The sequence below is a fragment of the Nothobranchius furzeri genome, chromosome 8 (assembly GCF_043380555.1).
Source record: "Nothobranchius furzeri strain GRZ-AD chromosome 8, NfurGRZ-RIMD1, whole genome shotgun sequence".
In the NCBI taxonomy this organism is placed as follows: domain Eukaryota; kingdom Metazoa; phylum Chordata; class Actinopteri; order Cyprinodontiformes; family Nothobranchiidae; genus Nothobranchius; species Nothobranchius furzeri.
In genome coordinates this window covers 58433996-58452690 of record NC_091748.1, presented here as the reverse complement: position 1 = coordinate 58452690, position 18695 = coordinate 58433996, and the positions used below count along the sequence as shown (strand labels likewise).

At 43.0% G+C, this 18695-nt stretch overlaps 1 protein-coding gene across 1 annotated transcript in view; it reads right to left on the bottom strand.

Annotated features, from left to right (window-relative positions):
* The window catches only part of fbn2b (fibrillin 2b), an 86546-nt gene that overhangs the window by 11806 nt on the left and 56045 nt on the right, over positions 1-18695 (bottom strand). Inside the window, exons 10-40 of the mRNA XM_015970542.3 lie at positions 15046-15198; positions 14229-14546; positions 14003-14146; positions 13711-13830; positions 13494-13619; positions 13291-13413; positions 12909-13184; positions 12770-12823; positions 12574-12699; positions 11018-11143; positions 10083-10202; positions 9097-9234; positions 8672-8722; positions 8432-8557; positions 8120-8347; positions 6507-6632; positions 6300-6428; positions 6060-6185; positions 5504-5629; positions 5284-5406; positions 5077-5202; positions 4794-4919; positions 4077-4199; positions 3839-3961; positions 3530-3655; positions 3317-3439; positions 2930-3052; positions 643-804; positions 460-528; positions 258-383; positions 50-175 (exon numbers count right to left, since the gene is read on the bottom strand). Of these exons, the coding sequence (XP_015826028.3) occupies positions 50-175; positions 258-383; positions 460-528; positions 643-804; positions 2930-3052; positions 3317-3439; positions 3530-3655; positions 3839-3961; positions 4077-4199; positions 4794-4919; positions 5077-5202; positions 5284-5406; positions 5504-5629; positions 6060-6185; positions 6300-6428; positions 6507-6632; positions 8120-8347; positions 8432-8557; positions 8672-8722; positions 9097-9234; positions 10083-10202; positions 11018-11143; positions 12574-12699; positions 12770-12823; positions 12909-13184; positions 13291-13413; positions 13494-13619; positions 13711-13830; positions 14003-14146; positions 14229-14546; positions 15046-15198 (4212 nt within the window). The remainder of the gene's footprint in view (positions 1-49; positions 176-257; positions 384-459; positions 529-642; positions 805-2929; positions 3053-3316; positions 3440-3529; positions 3656-3838; positions 3962-4076; positions 4200-4793; positions 4920-5076; positions 5203-5283; positions 5407-5503; positions 5630-6059; positions 6186-6299; positions 6429-6506; positions 6633-8119; positions 8348-8431; positions 8558-8671; positions 8723-9096; positions 9235-10082; positions 10203-11017; positions 11144-12573; positions 12700-12769; positions 12824-12908; positions 13185-13290; positions 13414-13493; positions 13620-13710; positions 13831-14002; positions 14147-14228; positions 14547-15045; positions 15199-18695) is intronic.

Here is an 18695-nt window from a genome sequence, read left to right as displayed (position 1 = left end):
ACACACAAGATCTGGCTCACGCTTCAACACCTGTGTTAATGTCACTCACCCATGCAATTGTTTCCTCCGTTGACCTGCATGTATTCTGGGGGACACACGCAGGTGTAGTTGCCATGAGTGTTGAAGCAGGTACCAGGACCACAGATTCCAATGTGAGTGGAGCACTCATCCACATCTGGAAATAAAGATAAGAAATACAACTAAGTAGGGAAAGCTGGATCTGCAACATGGGGTCTATCTGAAGACTGAGCAGATACCTTCACAGATGCGTGTCTCTTCATTCAGATAGTAGCCAGCTGGACATTCACACTGGAAACTACCAAAGGTGTTGATACAGTTGCCACCCTGGCAGAGACCTGGAAGCTCCATGCACTCATCAATATCTATAAAATAATTAGAATAATTACATCACTGTCCTTTTGGATCCAGCTGGAGAACAGACAAGACTGGATGGTTTACCTTCTAACAGAACGGTGATGGGGTTGGGTCTGAATCCCTCCCCTCCTGGACACAGAGTCTTATATTCCGCTACAAATAAATAAATAAATAAATAAACATGCCACAAAATCTATGTGACTTTCTAATAATTTTGCAACAATTAAACAGTTTGCATATTTTGTGTAGAGATCCTGTGGTGCGTACAGGAGTTGGATGTGGGGCAGAGTTCACAAGGGTTCCCCCAAGCTTTTCCATCAGAGCAGCAACAGGAAGCACGAGTAACTCCGACACCAATCTCTGCGTTGCAGGAGATTCCTCCGTCGCCACGAGGAAGAATATCCAAGAAACAGTTACCAACACGCGTATCTGAGAAGGAGGGAATGATGTGTGAGTTATAGAAGTTTTACATGCACAGCTGCAGGAATGAACGAGTCAGTCAGGTTTAATACTGCAGCACCCAGGGCCAGATTAACACTTTGTTGTACCCTGGGCAACAATATTCAAGGGCCCCATCATCACGACCCAAGGATCACCATAATATGGTCACATACAGGATATATTACTGTAATATGCAGTAAATATACTCAATACTTGAATGCCTGACTTCACGTAACCCGCTCAGGGTAACCTTTGACCCACCTTGTGTGGACTGACCAATAAGGAGAGGGTCTTAACTTGAGGCCCTCTCATCATTGGTCAGTCTGCATGAGACTGACTCTCAACTGACGTTCAAAGTCATAGGCAGCGAAGCGTCTCTGTGCAGCGCAAAAGCCCGGGTGGACAGTTTGTTTAATATAGGGTGACCATGTCGTTTTTGCCTTGGCCCCCAAAATGCCTTGAAACGGCCCTGGGTGTGTGACTGAGTTTTGAAGGTGATCTGACCTGTATCAGATGTATAAATATGACATGTGTGTAACTTATTGTTTTATACAGGTAAAAATGTGTAGTGGAGATAAATCTACCTACATTTTACTTTTTAGCACTTTGTTTTGTTTTCTTGTTTTTATTTAACTATTTTTCTGTCCTGTCTGTCTCTCATCTTCCTGCATCTCCTCTAAACTCTCCAGAAAAACTGCTGCCTGGATTCTTACTTTTTCACCTCATCAGTTACTTCTGAGCAGATCAAAGGGATCTCCTGACCGCAAAGCGGAGTGCATGTTTTGATGCTGCCTCAGTGAGGTGGAGTCATCGCAGCACAGGTGATGAGCTCCGCAGTAGCAGAGCGCTTCAGGCACAAATAAGACAGAAAGTAAAGAACATGTGAAGACGTGAACGATCGTGTATTAATAATTGTTTTTTGGTTGCGCCACTTTGAGAATGGACCGTGCGCTGGACGCAGCAGCCTGGAGCGCTGCACACCAACGATCATCGCTCTGTGCTCTCTGCTCAGAAGAGTCCATAAATGATGTAATATAGGTAGAACACGTTTTTTCCGGCTCCCCTGGATGTGTAGGATATCCAGCTCCCCCATAATTCGATCCCTGCTCCTGGATGAAAAACCGGACATTTTCATCAATACAAGAACCCCCCGGACGCCCGGACAGAGAGTGAAAAGTGGACATGTCCGGGGAAAACCGGACGTATGGTCACCCTAGTTTAATATAAAGCGGGAGATTACAGATACAGTATTTTGCTCGTGCCCTTGCTGCCCTGCGCCCTTTAGAGTTTGTGGACCCCTGGGCAATGGCCCAGTTGCCCATATGGTTAATCCGGCCTTGACAGCACCAAAATACTAAACTGTTTCCAGGAGTTTATTTTACATAGAGAGGGGCAGTTATCGGGTGCAATAGATGGCTTTTAAGGAAGAAAATGAATCAAAATCTTAACAATATTGAAGTATCAAAATGCTGTGGCATTTCCCGGGGTGCATGGATCTGACTACATTACACCAGTTATGGCATCTCTGCACTGGCTGCCAATCTCGTTCAGCCATACATTCAGAGATGTTGTCTGAGATCAGCGGATCAATCATTACTCAAGTTCCCGAAAGGGCGCTGCATCATGAGAGGGGAAAAGGCCTCTGCATTCTCGAGGCCCAGGTTGTGGAACGCCATGCCCTTGCAGGTTAAGCAAGACCACAACAACTCCCTTCTTTAAATCTCACCTGAAAACCCATTTTTATTACTTAGCTTCAAACCCGAATGCGAACCCAGCATTTGCTGAGCTGTAACTTCCAACATAGTAGTTCTGTGTCTACATCTAACTGTACGGTAGAACAGTGCCTTAGACTCTTTAACAATGTGTGTGTGTGTGTTCTTTAGTGTTGTTGCTAATGTGTGTGAGCAGCACTTTGTGCATCCTTGGTGTTGCATTTTAAATTGCTTTTACAAATAAAGTTGGTATGGGATGAGAACGGTACCTTTGTGTACTCGTTTAACCCTGGAAAACAATGTTTTTCCATCCTTCAAACATTATTTTACAAAAAAAAAATGACAGTCACTTTCATTAAAAGCGTTTTTGTAAACTTTCAAACCCTCTGGGCGTAACTCACCCACGCAGCCCACTCCAGTGGGGTTGAGCTCAAAGTCAGCAGGACAGTTACACAAATAGCTGCCTGGTATGTTCAAGCACAGTCCATTGAGACAGTTCACATGGTCGGCACACTCGTTGATGTCTGCAACACACACACACACACACTAAAATATGTGAACCTATTAGGTTATTTGAGAGGAAAACACATGAATTACTTTAATTTTTAATTATTATCATTAAACTGACGTTGACACATATTCCACTAATGCAGAAAAGGCGATATTAAAAAGTGGATGGTGTAACATTCGTACACATGTTATTAGACTAGACCAAAGACATATACCAACGGTATGATTGTGGTTTGGTAAGAAAACATCAACCAGACTCTGTTCCGTGCAACATTTACCCGTGCAGTTCCCTCCGCTGCGGTCCAGTTCGTAGCCTTCGTCACACACGCAGCGGAACATCCCTGGAAGGTTCTGGCACGTTCCAAACACACAGATGTTCTGAAAATTACACTCATCGATGTCTGTGGGTGGCAAAGGCAGCAAAGAAAAGGTGACACTGAAGTTGCATTTCTTTTCAAGGAAAGAGAAGAAGAGAGAAGCGAGAGCAGCACCTTGGCAGGCCTTGCTGTCCTCAGTGGGAGTGAAGCCCATTTCACACTCGCAGCGGTAGCCTCCAGGAGCATTCAGACACTGGCCGTTCTCACAGAGATTGACGTTATCGGCACACTCGTCCATGTCTAAAAGACAGCACAAAATACAATGATTAGATTTGTAAACAACATAAAGGCTTCACGGCTCTTTAGGAACTTAAGATTTACTAGAAAACAGAGGTATACTCAGTATTTGTCTGACTTTGAGGCTTGTATTTTTCATTCTATTCCTACACTAAAAGCAGGAAATGCTTTAATTTTCAGTCTTACCCAAGCACGAAAAGCCATCGCCGTTGAAGCCATCTTTGCACGCACACCTGTAGGACCCTGGCGTGTTGACACAGTCTGCATTGGGATGACAGCTGTGGTCCTCTGAGGAGCACTCATCATAATCTGCAGAAGGAAGACAAAAGAGTTCAACTTCAATGTGGAATGACAAATTATGTATTTCTCTTTTATGTATGAACTCATATTTATTAAGGAAACTATCTGATCACAACCTACTCACCTATGCACTTGATGCCGTCTCCCACCCAGCCATCTCGACAGCGACATTTGAAGCTTCCAGGCACGTTGATGCAAGCAGCATGCATGTCACAGTTATGAGCTCCGATCTCACACTCATCAACGTCTGGAGGGAAAATTACATAAATATTACAGCTGAAGGAGTATTTTAGACTTAATTTGATCAGATTTCAAATGTTGACTTGATATAACTGTGTCCAGAGATGTTAGATTGATCAACTGATTTTTGTTTTTATTGTTCATGTTAGGTCTAAAAGGTTCAATGCTGTAGAAGATTGATGAAATCAAAAGCTGATTTTACTTTTAAAGTGAAGGAACGTATTATTGCACTGATGATTTTTAACAAGCTGATTAAACACCTTTAATCAGATGTTTTTACATAAAATATTTTTATTATTTCAACTATTCTCTGCAAAAAAGAAAAACGTTGTTTCTGTTTTTTTCCCCACAAACCACTGCTTGGTCTTCATATCTGGATGTGACCCAGTGATGAATATTTAAAATAGAAAACTGAAGATTTTGTATGCATGAATGAACCGTTTGGACTCTTGGACACAGAGGTCCAAATCTCTAAGTGACAGCACAGCCTCTGATGTGTGTGTGTGTGTGTGTGTGTGTGTGTGTGCGTGCGTGCGTGCGTGCGTGCGTGCGTGTGTGTGTGTGTGTGTGTGCGTGCGTGCGTGCGTGCGTGCGTGTGTACCGGTACAGCCAGTAGATCCTTTTTTGACAAAGTATCCCAGCTGACAGTGGCAGATGAAGGAGCCTTTAGTGTTCTCACAGTCACCGTGGAGACAGATGTTTGGGTTCAAATCACATTCGTTCACATCTGAGCAAACAGGGATGGACAGACACAGAGGAGGTCAGAGTGACATAAAGAGGGTCTGACAGAAAAATGTATGTATCTAAATATAAGTCTAGTATGAATAAATTACTGCGTCAGACAGAGGAAAGAAAAGATTTTAAATAAGTGTTCAACCACCCACCGATACAGGTCCTCATGTCCATGGAAGCCATGAATCCATCAAAGCACAGACAGCGATATTCACCAGGAATGTTGGTGCACTGGCCTCCATCGCAGATACCTGGGGTCTCCTCACATTCATCAATGTCTATCGGAAATACAATAGGGAAACATTTACGCTGCACTATGTGGAGGTTTGGAAAGCATACACAAGGTGAAGTCTTGTTACCAGAGCAGGTCCTGAGGTCCGGCATCAGAGCGTAACCCTCACTGCAGCTACACTCATAGCTCCCGTCTGAGTTGGTGCAGTGAGTCTCACAGCCTCCGTTCATGATGGTGCACTCGTCGATATCTGCAGGTAGAGATGGCCTTAGCTTCAGATCTCAGACTGTCAGTCAGCAACATTTTGTTGTCCTGCATGTTAAGTCATGTATTTTTGGTCTGTTTACCAACGCAGCTCTGTCTGTCTGGTGTAGCCTGGTAGCCGGTGTTACAGGAGCACTGGTACGTCCCCGGCATGTTGACACACTGTCCATTTTTGCACAGGTTCTCACTCAGCTGACATTCATTCATATCTGAGGAAACAAACAAGTACGGTCCAGCTTTATCCACTTCAGACAAGGAAAATGTGGATTTTTTATTGAGCAAAACAAATAATTTTTTCATGGGATTTTGGTGATCTTTGCTGGATAAAGACCTAAAACAGAAAGAATATAAATCATGGTCTTCTGCCTTACGTTTTCACACCAACACATACGTGTTGCCAGCTCCCAAAACACATGAAATGAGTCTTTCTAACTCAGAGTCTCATTGTGAAGTAAAGTCTTCCATTACTTATTTGAAATTTGACATTTACTAATGTATGTTTATTATCTTGTTTTTCTCCCTCCAAATCTTGAAAAGAGAAAAACAAGTAGATGCATTTTGAACCCGGAACTGCTACAACTCCTACTTTCACTTTATAAATAACATCCATTCAGTGTGTGTGCAGCTTGTTTGCTCCACCTTCACAGACAGATGCGTCGTTGCTGAGGACGTATCCCGTGGGACATTCACACTCAAAACTTCCATCTGTGTTGAGGCAGGTTCCTCCATGACACAGCAGGGGATTCCTCTCACACTCATCAATGTCTGTCATCCGTTTGCAGGGGAGGACAAGAGAAACGATGGACAACGTGATGAGAAGGTAGTAGGATGAGTGCTCCTGAATTTCAGCTACATGTCAGAGTTGTGCTTCAAACGTACCCATGCAGTTCTTCATCATCATGAAGCCACTTTCGTAGCCTTCGAAGCACTCACACTCGAAGCTGCCGGGAGTGTTCACGCATGCACCATGTCCACACAGGTCAGGGGAGATACGGCACTCGTCGATGTCTGAAGTAAGAACACAACAGCTAAGTCTGTGTTTCCTGAACTGATGAAACGCTTGACTCCCACTGCCCTCGTTCCAACCTGTGCAGTTTCTCTCTTCAGCTGTGAGAGCGAAGCCGCTGTTGCACCGACACTTGAAACTGCCGATGGTATTTCTGCAGGTTCCATGCGTGCACAGACCCTGGAACACCTTACACTCGTTCACATCTGGAAGAAAACACACATGCAGTTCGGCTCTAATATAAATAGTAATTAAAAGTCAACTATAAGTAGAGGCTGCCCTTTTAATGGTTCTTAATTATGTTTTTTTTAGCTTGTGACGAGGGGGATGCTGTCATTCTTTTGACGTTAGATTTGTCTGCGGCCTTTGACACGGTCGATCATGACATACTTTTGGATCGGCTACAACATTGGGCGGGAATTACCGGTGCAGCCCTACAATGGCTACACTCCTGCTTATCCGACAGGAGTTTCTTTGTCAGTGTAGGTGAAACCTCCTCGACCTGGGCGGAATTCAAGTGGGGTGTGCCACAGGGGTCTGTACTGGGTCCGCTTCTTTTTGCCATCTACTTACTACCGTTGGGGAATCTTCTTCGGCGGTTCGGCATGCGTTTTCATTTTTATGCTGACGACTGTCGGATCTACCTCCCCCTTCAGCGGGGGGTCGATGGGTCAATAACAAAGCTTGTAGATGCCTTAGAGGATGTGCGCTCCTGGATGTCTACAAACTTTTTACATCTGAATGACGCTAAGACTGAAGTAATTGTACTTAGCCTGGCATGTCTACACACCCATGCGATACTGTGAATCTGGGCCTTTTAGCATCTAATATGAAGACCACCATCCGAAATTTGGGAGTGCAACTGGACACAGCCCTTAAATTCGACGCGCAAATCAACCAGGTTGGATGATCATGTTTTTTAACTTACGCCGACTAGCCAGAATTAAGCCCCTGCTGTCCAGAGTACATTTAGAGACTGCCACACATGCTTTTGTTCTTTCAAGGCTCGACTACTGCAATGCACTGTATGCCGGCCTTAGTCAGGGTGCGGTGGCACGCTTGCAGTTAGTACAAAACTCACCCACTAGGTTCCCGACAGGCACTAGGCGCAGGGAACATATCACCCCTGTGTTGGCATCCCTTCATTGGCTGCCTGTGCAATACAGGGCAAAATGCAAGGTCTTGGTACTGGCATACAAGGCCTTACAAGTAACTGCTCCAGCATATCTTGGCAACCTTTTGCATAGGCATGCCCCCTCGCGGGCCCTTCGCTCGGCCGACAGGGAGCTATTGATCGTTCCACGCACTGAGTGCAGGTAACGGTGGAACCGTGCGTTCTCAGTGTTAGCACCTGCACTTTGGAACCAGTTGCCTTTGGCGGCGCGCCAGTCACCCTCATTGGGGGTTTTTAAGACTCGCCTTAAGACCCATTTTTGTGTCGAGGCATTCCAGGATTAGCAAATTTTACCCAGTTTCGATGCCCCGGCCTCTTAATCTTTTTCAGGATTTTATTTTTTGCTTTTACTCTCCTTCTTTAATTGATTTTATGTTGGTTTTACGATTGTTATATCTTATTCTGATGGTTTTACGTTTTTATTGTGTTGTGTTAGGCACCTTGGGCATCTGCATTGGTCGCAGAAGGGGCTTTATAAATAAATGAAATGAAATGAAATAAGTAAACAGCTGATAATACCTTTGTAGAAGGGCCTGCCAGTCAGAATATCTCCCCTGTTAGCGAAGCCTCTGCCTCTGGGACAGATGGTGTTAAACTCAGGCGATCCTTCTTTGGGACACTCCTCACAGTCGACCCCCCAGGCCGCCCCCACAGCGCAGCAGCACATGTCCACACGGTACCTCCCTGGTAGAGGCTCACCACACTCATCCTCGTGCCACTTCTTGTAGCACTGCTCACTACGCATGTCTGTTAACAATTAGTCAAGAACATGTGAACTTTTACATTTAGGCTTCTTAAACAAGAGTTTAACACGCAATATTCTCTTCTTACCCACACACGTGCGACCGCTGCTGTCTAACGTCAAACCTGCAGCACACTCGCAGCGGAATGAGCCCTGTGTGTTCACACACCGCCCGTTCGTACACACTCCAGGGAACACCTCGCATTCGTTGATGTCTGCAGGCAGATGCATATTTTAATATAATATCATAGAGTAACAATAAAGAACAGGAACAAAATGACATCACATAGATTAGTGGGTGACACCATTGTGTGATAAAATATTCTTACCTTCACAGATGAGGCCCTTCATGCGAGCAAATCCTCGAGAACAAGCAGTATCTGAAGAGGTAGAGGACACTATCTGAATAAATGCTTAGCGTCTTTGCCTTTGGATGCTATTTACACCAGTTTGGATGTTCACAAAGTATATGTACTTTTTGTAAACTGTAGATGTGAAGTTTACTTACACCTGAACATCAACAGCACAGGTTAATTTTTTGACTTTGAAAAGTGACTTTGTTCTTCATTCATTAAGACCTGCGGCTCACTCTGAGAAGACATTTTTTTTCTCTCTGTCACTTCTGTCACTGCTGTGTCTGTTTGTGCAGCACAATCTATAGCTGAACATTTGCTAACCGCTCCAACCTTCTGAATGTCATGGCTGTCCCTGACCCAGCACACAATTAATGCTGTTTGTGTGTGTGAGGACTGACCAATCTCGCAGGGTTCACAGGGACTGCCCCAGGCTGCTCCCAGTGTTGAGCAGCACTCCGACTTCAGGGTGGCTCCATTGATGTTGACCTCACAGCGATTGTCCTGGATAGTGAGCCAGCAAGTGCTCTTCATGCTATCTGCAGAACCAAACACAGGCAGTGACTCAAAACGTTTCATGGAAACAAGCAGATGTTTACATTTCATTGTTCTCAACAGAACAAAATGAATTAATTTGGTTCATGTAATTAAAGAAAGTTTGATAATAAACACATTAGTGGAACAGGAGACATGAACAAAACAAATCTGCTCATTGGTAAGTTGTCAGAAAGTTTAACAAACTAAAAGCAACATTAAATATGAAAACATACTAAACTATAAAAACCTTTAACTCTAGACGTTTGCATTTATAAAAAAGCTGGTGAGTCATGAAGTTCCTGAAAACCACTGAAATATGGAAAAATGTATTTTCATAATTTATACAGCATTAAACATAAGTGAAATATTTGGACTCTAACAGAACCATTTCATGCAGCATGGATGCATATTTTCTAACTAATATACCATTACATTTTTATGGATTCTGCGTTGGGATGCAGCTTTTTCAAAAATGATTCCCACTCTGCCCACGGAAACAAACTTTTAAAACAAATGGCTCTTTAACTTCACAGAGAGGCTCACATTCCTCATGTCGTTTTAAATCTGGGGTGAATTTCTGTGAAGTAAAACAACCTCTTTGTGGATCAAGGCCGTGCCGGGAAGAATTTATCTAATAAATCGTCTGTGAGATCATCTGAGGACGATGATGTCTTTGAGTGGCTACTTAAACGTTGAGCTGCATTAGTATTTGTTTGGAAAAAAGGGGAGATTAAATCTGGATTATAACAATTTTAAATTAAAGACTTTTGCAGCTTGTTATGGTTGTTTTCTGTCCCGGACTTTTTGGCGTTGCATTAATGTGCATCAAGTATAAAAACGGATGACTTACCAACGCAGATGGTGTTCGTAGAGTCCAGTTTGCTGCCATGAGCGCACTCACAGTTGAATGAACCAGCTACGTTACGACACAGTCCGTTGATGCATGGGCTGGACTCGCATTCGTTTATATCTGAAACATGTGCACACACATGGCTGTTACGTTGAGAGCAGGAGGTTTGGACCCAAGATGCAGAATCCCCAGAACGACTCGAGGCAGGAGTGGTTTAAGAAAATAATTCCTTTATTTAAAGGAGGATGCACCAAAAGTCCAAAGGCACACAAACCAGTCTTAATCTCACAACACACTGAATGATCAAAAACAAAACAGAAGCTCACTCATGAGCACGAACTTGGTGAAACTCGAGAGGGACAGAACAATGCTGACACATGACAGACACATGACCATGACGATGGCATAATGGGACATCTTTACATCTGCGTTAACTTTTGGTAGTTTAAAGGGAGACTAGGCAGGTTTGACTTGTGTCTGTTTAGTAGAACCGAAAGCAAAACTGATCTCCTCACTGTGCAATCGTCTTTTTAACACCTTAGTCTAACAGCTGAAATGTCTCCCAGCATATGGTGTCTACAGGAATGACTCATCACTAAATTAAACAAATCAGCTGTGTTCATGATCTAAAACATGTAGGAAACGTGCTGGAGCCAGACTGCATTGTCAGGTATGTCAGCTCAATGTTTTGTGTGTAACAGGTGCCGGAATGGCACTCATGTTGCAAATGCGGTATTCTGGCCATAAAGGGTGGTGGGGAGTGACATTTTAGTGACATTGTAAAAGGTCATTTTAGCACATACTACTGGCTCAAGAAAATGATTTTACAATTTGAGAAAGTTGAGGTGCGTGTGATATCTATGTAAAAACGTATCTGTAATAGTTAAAAAATAAACGAGTTGCCATCACAGAAATGAATGTGACTGACTGCTCACCTTCACATGTCTCCGAGTCAGGTTTGAAGACAAACCCTTTAGGACAGGAACATGTATAGGAGCCGGGAGTGTTTCTGCACAGACCGTTGTCACAGAGCAGCCGGTTCACCAAACACTCGTTGATGTCTAAAACAGAAGATACACTGCTGATCATCATCGTTAGTCACCTCAGAAAAGTCAAGCAGAACCAAAATCAGAAGAAGTAAAAAGGAGAAATGTACGCCCATTTAGAATTTAATGCCAACAATTATGTAATTAATAAAAGTCAAGAGGTTTCATCATCCTGAGACACAATATCATCAGGCCTTCAGGCTGCAGTGTATTAAAACCAGATTCTGTTTGTGTCCTTTTCCAGGTTCGGAATCTGCCTGCAGTCCAAATCACCTACTGGAAACATCTGGGGGAAAATCATGAAATAGAAACACAATCCAAAAGAGCAGCTGCTGGAAGTATGTGGCTGGGAATAAAGGGAAAAAATAAGGAGTGGGACTCAATTAAAAATAATTAATCTAATTAATGAGAGGCTTAGAAATGATTCTTAATAATCGCATTTTAATCATTCAAGACAATTTGCCTCCAAGCTATTTTTTTTTTATTAAAAACGTCACTGAGGCACAGATGACACATTTCTGTAACCACAAGGTCTGTTTATTTACTTTGGTCTCATTATAAAAGTAACCATTGTGGTATTTATTGGGATGTGTAAATATTAGTTAATATTATTTGTTATTGATGAAGTGTCAATGGACATGGAACATTGTAAATGTTGTGTACTGAACTTAACACTAGGTGGCAGCAGAGCACTACTAATATATATAAAGGTGTAGTGTAGAGTTCAGTGGAAGTTCTGCTGCAGAATACACAGCAGTAAAAAATATGTCATTTTCTTTTCTAAATGAAGAGCGATTTGTCATGATGATTTATTTAATTTTAGATTTTGTTGTGTTTGCAGCATCTAAAAAGGGTTTACGTGGACTTGCAGCTCAGGCTCTGTAGTTCCTGTAAAAGTGCAGCTTGATCACATTCGATATATGGGGCTGAATTTGGGACGCTAGACTTTTTATGACCCATATATGGGGCGCTCGGGTTTAAGCATAAATGTTTTTACTGCATTTATTTTTCTAATTAAGTAATAGCAATTAATGCATTTAATTCCCACCCCTAGATAAAATGTTTCTTTAAAAAATGTCAAATGGGTTCCCACATTCTAAAACTTGATCCCGTCATCGTAATCAGAACTACAACATTGACAACACATTTCTGTTGATACCCAAAATGTTGTTATAAGCAACATATAAGCAACCTGCTAAACCAAATTCAGCAAGCTTCCCTTTAGATATTCTAAATTATTAAATCATGTATCCTGCAACTTAATAAAAAGGACAACAAGTAAAAATGTTTACAAGTGAAATTAAAAAGCCATAGCTAGAAGCTATTTCTTTTGATTGTGGCCAAGGTTGAGGTTTTGCCTTCCAGAATTGTTCCAAAGACCTAATTTACAGGATGTTGGATGAAGGTGACAACTAGAAAAACGTTGTGAACAAAATTGGACTCACCAACGCAGTTCTTGCCACTTGTGTCTGACTCGTAACCGATGTTGCAGATACAGCGGTAGCTTCCTCTGAGGTTCTCGCAAATACCATTCTGGCAAATGTCTGGGTCCAAGGCACACTCGTTGATGTCTAGAACACATCAGATGATATTCAGAAGATGTTCAGATAAATGATCACTTTGTGTGTAAGTGAAACACACCTCTTCCATCAGTTGTGATTCCAATTCCACTGCTGCAAACAGCCTGAAACTCAGCTGAAAGACACTTTGAATTAGTTGAACATGTCTTTTAACTTTGGTTTTGACCTAAAGGACGCACTTAGTCATACGTAAAAACTACCAGAGTTTCTGGATGGGCAGGGTTGGCAGGGCTCCCCAAAACCATGTTCAGGATTCGCACAGCAGCACTCAGACTTGGTCACAGCCCCCGGGAAAGGACGAGAGCACGTCCCCATTTTTATGGCACCGTAGCAGGTGGTTCTCATGTGTGTGTCCACACACACTCGCCCGTCCACATCAACAGCCAGGCCTGGCGGGCACTCACAGCGGAACGAGCCCTCTGAGTTGATGCAGCGCCCATTCATACAGATACCAGGGGTCTGACACTCATCGATGTCTGTTGATGAGATAAGATGTTCACATTAATTCATTCATTCATTTGACAGACTGATAAATACACAAAACAGATTCATTTAGAGCAAACCCAGTTCCCTGAGTCGTACCAGTGCAGTAACGTCCGTTAGGAGCTAACGCAAAGCCAGGTTTGCAAATGCACTTAAAGCTGCCGTCCTCGTTGATACACATGCCGTTGAGACACATGTTAGTAGTGGCACACTCATCGTGATCTGAAAAACAAGTTTTAACATTTTTATAAAGATAAAGGTTTATCTCAAGGTCAGACTCCTTTATAGTTTCTGCTGCTCACCAATGCAGTTCTTTCCATCTGGAGTGAGCTCAAAGCCAGCGTTACAGATACACTGAAAGCTGCCCTCCGTGTTGACACAGCGGCCGTTGCGACACATCACTCCGTTCACAATACACTCGTCAATATCTGAAGAGATGTAAAACAGGTTGTGTTAGTCCAAGTCATGAGTTTAAAGAAAACAATTTACATCAGAAGTCTAAAGAACGGTCAGACGGACCGATGCAGGCTTGTTTGGTGGGGGTTCCCTGGTATCCCTCATGACACTTGCAGTGGTAAGATCCAGGGGTGTTGACACAGTCTCCGTTGATACACGGGTTACTCACACACTCATCTACATCTAAACGATGGAGAATAGGAAGAAGAAGAATCAGCAAATTCAAGCAAATTCTTCCTGCTTGTATTAAATTCCTTAAACTAACATAAGAGGGCAGTGTGGTCTGTGAAATGCACCGTGATGCTGTCAGTCACTGTTAATCCAGTAAACTGAATGTGTGTGTGTTAATTCTCACCGATACACTCCCCACGAACGTCCTGCTTGTAGCCCATGTTGCACTCACAGCGGTAGCTTCCATGTAATGGAATACAGCGGCCGTTCAAACACAGGTGGGTGAAGTGTTTGCAAAAATCAATGGTTTCATTCTGAGAAACAGCCCCTTAGGACACACAACAGATTCAAAAACATCAATTAAAGTACAATAAAGTAGAGAATTAAAAGTGTTAAAATGAGTGTCTCACCTATGGTGAGTCCTCCTCCATTGCCTCCAAAAGTCCCCCCATTGCTCCCAAAAGTCCCACCATTTCCTCCAAAGGTCCCACCATTTCCACCGAACGTCCCTCCGTTTCCTCCAAAGGTCCCTCCATTGCCTCTGAAGGCCCCACCATTCTCTCCGATGCCCTCCCCTCCATTGCCACCAGTTCTACCATTACCGTTCCCATTAGGTACACCTGGGGGGAGCTGGAATCCAATGTTGCCATTGCTGGGGAAGTAACTACTGGGGAAGCTGTGAGGGAGGCCTTGTGGAACTCCAACAATACACAGATGCCTGTACTCATCTTATGGAGAGAAAAACACAAACAAAAAAGTCATATTTAGTATGTTTAAAACTATGTTTGCTGGCCTTTTCCTTTGACTGGTTTGGGAAAAGAGGAAAACAAAATAAAAACAAGGTCTGATCTGCTTCAGTGTCCACATTCAGCATGCGAATGATGGTCTGAAACTAAAAAATGATAAGCATGTTCCCCATTTAGTTTGTAACAATCACTGGCACACATGGTAAATGGCCTGTATTTGATATCACATCTTAGTTTAGTGGTGGAAGAAGCAGCTCTGTAACTGATCAGCGATGAATAACACAAACTCACGCACAAGAATACTTTGGAATAACAGCCTAAATGAAGAGATGATGGGTAATTGAATCTTTTCCATCTTTTTTGGACTTTGATCATGACTCCATGCTCTCCAGCTTGAGTTGATGGTCTTTCTCCAGAGCAGCAAACTCTTACTTGATGCCTTCCATTTGTGGGGAGTCAGTGTCTACTCGCGCATGCTCACCAGAACCTCTGACAGGACACATCTCCGGGATCTGACCCAACGCCCAGCAGCGACCCGTCTCACAGCAGCATTGCATCTTGGTGTACTGGCGGTTCAGCTGTGCAGCACAGCGGCCGTTAGCAATTTCAGAGAAACAGGTGCCCACACGCTGATCTGAGAGCAGAAGAAAGAGACGTATCAGTAAAACAGTGACACGAGTTAACACTCAAAACTAACAGAGATATTTTACTTCTTTCTATTTATGTTAGAGATAAATATTTAGTGTCACATTAAAGTGAGAGGACTTTTATGACCAGACAGCAGCATCAAACATCAGAATGTAAAATACAGTCAGCATCATACATCTGTTGGTGTTTACACGTCCTAGCATTAAAACAAATTACACTGATAGGTGCATATTTATGAATGCTGCATCACATTTCTGCTAATGGAGTGCCATTAACATGGGTGAGAAATTCAAGAATCTTGAAGGCTAGTCAGATGAGTGATCTGCACTTTTTCATGGTGCTCGAGAAGGAAACCTCTTTATGGGTTCCCAGCAGGGGGAAAGGGGGTTGCCCAAGGCCTCTCCAACACATTGGCATCTGAAGGGCCCCCCAAAAAGGGGTCATGTTCAGTACAGTCCTCAAGATCAAAATGAATTCTGGAATTGAACTAAAAAAAAAAAAACCCTTAGAAAGAGAACAAAGAATTGAGCAGCAACCTGTGGGGACCGTTTTAGAAAGTGAGCAGCATATGCAGAAGAAACGTTTTGCAGAAAGGGGGAGAAAATAGGGTGGAGGGAGTCGATTAGGCCTCTAATGAGCCAGAAGTCTGGAATTAATCAGTTCCATGTGGGGCGATTCCTGCTAATTAGATCGAACACAAGGGGCTATGCTACGTCTGCAGAGCAGCGCTCCGGCATATATGGACCGGTGCTTATCCACCAGCATGTACACAAACCGCAACACGGCCCAAAGGAATGACGAAGCTAGAGGCGCGGTGGGGTGGAGGGAATGGGAGGGGGTGACTGGGAAGGATTTGCTGATGAAGATGACGAAGACTTAAATTAGATCCAGATGCAGTTTGCTCGCTAGAGTTAGGCTGCTACACGAGCCTTCGTTTGGTTAGGTGCTTATGCAGACTGACTGACTAGACAGGTCTTTTTCTTCACGTAGGCTCTGAGTACTTTCAGTTTACATACACACACACACACACACACATGCACGCGCGCGCACGCACACACACACACATCACAGAGCAGTGCTTCCCACAAACCACAGGGCACAGTAAAGCCTCAAAACCAGAACAAACTGTCAAGAAACCCATTGTGTTGTTCTCTTTATGTTCAAGAACATTGAAAATGTAATCAGGTTTATTTCTACCCTATTTTTTAAATCCAGGCTTGAATGTTAGTCTGACCTCAGAATGCTGGTTAGGATGCCAATTTAAAACAGATTACGCCACACCTAGTTTAGCTTTCTAGAGCTGAAACACCGAGGTGGAGCGCGGATTGTTTCTGTATTGGTGCATCTGCTCGAACAAAAGCTATTTAAGAAAAGTTTGAAGAACTAGAGGTTAGAGGGTGTGAGAGTATGAACACAGACACAAGAAGAAAGTTGTTAAATTGGGATTAAAAATTAGATGAGCTGAAAATATTCACTGGTCTGACGTAAATAATCGCTGTTTCCTCTGTAAGTTCATAAAATGTTAGCTGAGGGAATGTTTATGTTTATTTATTTGGCAGACGCTTTTATCCAAAGCAACATACAATTTTTAACATATAGGACATGTTGTGATCTGTGGGGGGAACCGGAGGAAACCTACGCATGCATGGAGAGGACATGCAACTCCAAGCAGAAAGGCTGCAGTTGAGTTTCAAACCTGCAACCTTTTTGCTGCGAGGCAACAGTGCTAAAAACTGTGCCAACACGCAGCATAATATCTGTGGTGACTGGATGAGACAAACAGAAAAAAACTGACCAAGGTTGATCACCTCATGGAAAAGAAGGATAAAAGGCAGAAGAACAAAAACTCATTTCACAATGTGTTCTTTTGTCCTATTGTGTCAATTTAAAGACAATTATAACACCTTGAGGGAACAAGCATTTTAATCTGGGAGAAAGATCCTTTGTGAACACTTAACGAGCAACTAAAACAACTCATCAAATAAAAGGACTTTACAAGGGAATGTGACAAAAAAGAATAACATCTTCAAGGTGAGGAAAACTCATTTAATCAACATATTTGCAGTGTTCTCTGGCAGGAATGAATGCCTTGCAAGTCGTACGCTGGGGAAAAAAAACAGAAACACCTGCTTCAGTACGAACAAGTCTGCCACATCAGAGGAGAGCAGGATTTGGAGTCCTATTTCCTGATATTTGGATATCTTGCCTTGGATTGGATAACAGCAACTTGGCTCTATCACTGACTGCTCTGCAACATCTTGTAACGTCCAGGAATGGTCAGTTTTCACCTACAGATTGGCCTACATGCCACCGGGCATCTACAGTCATGAATCTGCCTCTGTGCGTCTCTTAATCTTCCAGGCTGCAGGAAAAGATTCGACACTGCGTGTTTACACTCAGATTGTCAACATCATGTTCCCTTCTCAAGGCTCTTCTCTGCCAAGCCTGTCTGCTCATCTAGACTGTCCTGCACAGAATAAAGGACTGAACCGTTATAATAGTAAATAATCATATGATTGAATGAACAATAATGGTTGATGAATATTAATAATGTTTTGATTAATCGGTGCTTAAATTAATAAGGCTGATTAATCTGTGCTTGAATTAATGAAGTTGAAATGAATGTTATTATGATGATCAGTAATGTTTGGTTTAACAAGTGAATCATTTTCTACACTCAGACACAATGTTCTTTAGAGATAAATTAAAGTTAAATAACATCACTGCACATAGATATTTTCTTAGCCACAAATCAGAGCATCCTGTATCTGAAAGAAGGCGTGATGTTCTGAGGGTTTGTTGTTAACGCCCCTAACATGGCACGTCCCGATTGGCCAAGTAAATCATAATATGAGAATATTAAAACAGAATCACTGGGGAGTGATTGATCATTCCAGCATTCTGTGAGATTCAGCATCCTGTTAGTTGAGCTAACTCTGACTGGCCATCGTAGGAACACTCTCTAGCCACCGCATCTCTTGACAAGCTTTCGACGAGCTAAAAGCTGCCTGCAGTGACACAGCAAAACGGTCCCTTCAGCTATTCAGAAACAGCTGTTCTAGACGCAAAGAATTTCATCTATCTGTTGTGATCAGGGAGACGACTCTGGACTGACCTGGTCGTACTGCGGTCTTTTCTACGGACGTCGGTACCTTGGAGTCAGCCCCCCCCCCCCCCCCCCCCCCCCCCCCCCAACATCTCGGATCCGAAAGGGAGTCTCCTCAGGGGTACGTAGAACACAACATGGTTGCGTCTGATGCCGTTTTAATGAGAACCAACTTCATAGTTTAATGCAAACCAAATTCTTTTCCACACCCAGAACTCAGTTCTTCTAGATACAAGGTTCTGATAAACACACACCATTCAATCACCATACATCACATCCCATCCACTTAGATGCATCCATCTCAGTCGTCTTAGTTAACTTGTCATATTTTTATTTGTTTAGAAAATACATTTCTTGCCTTTATAAACCTGACTCTG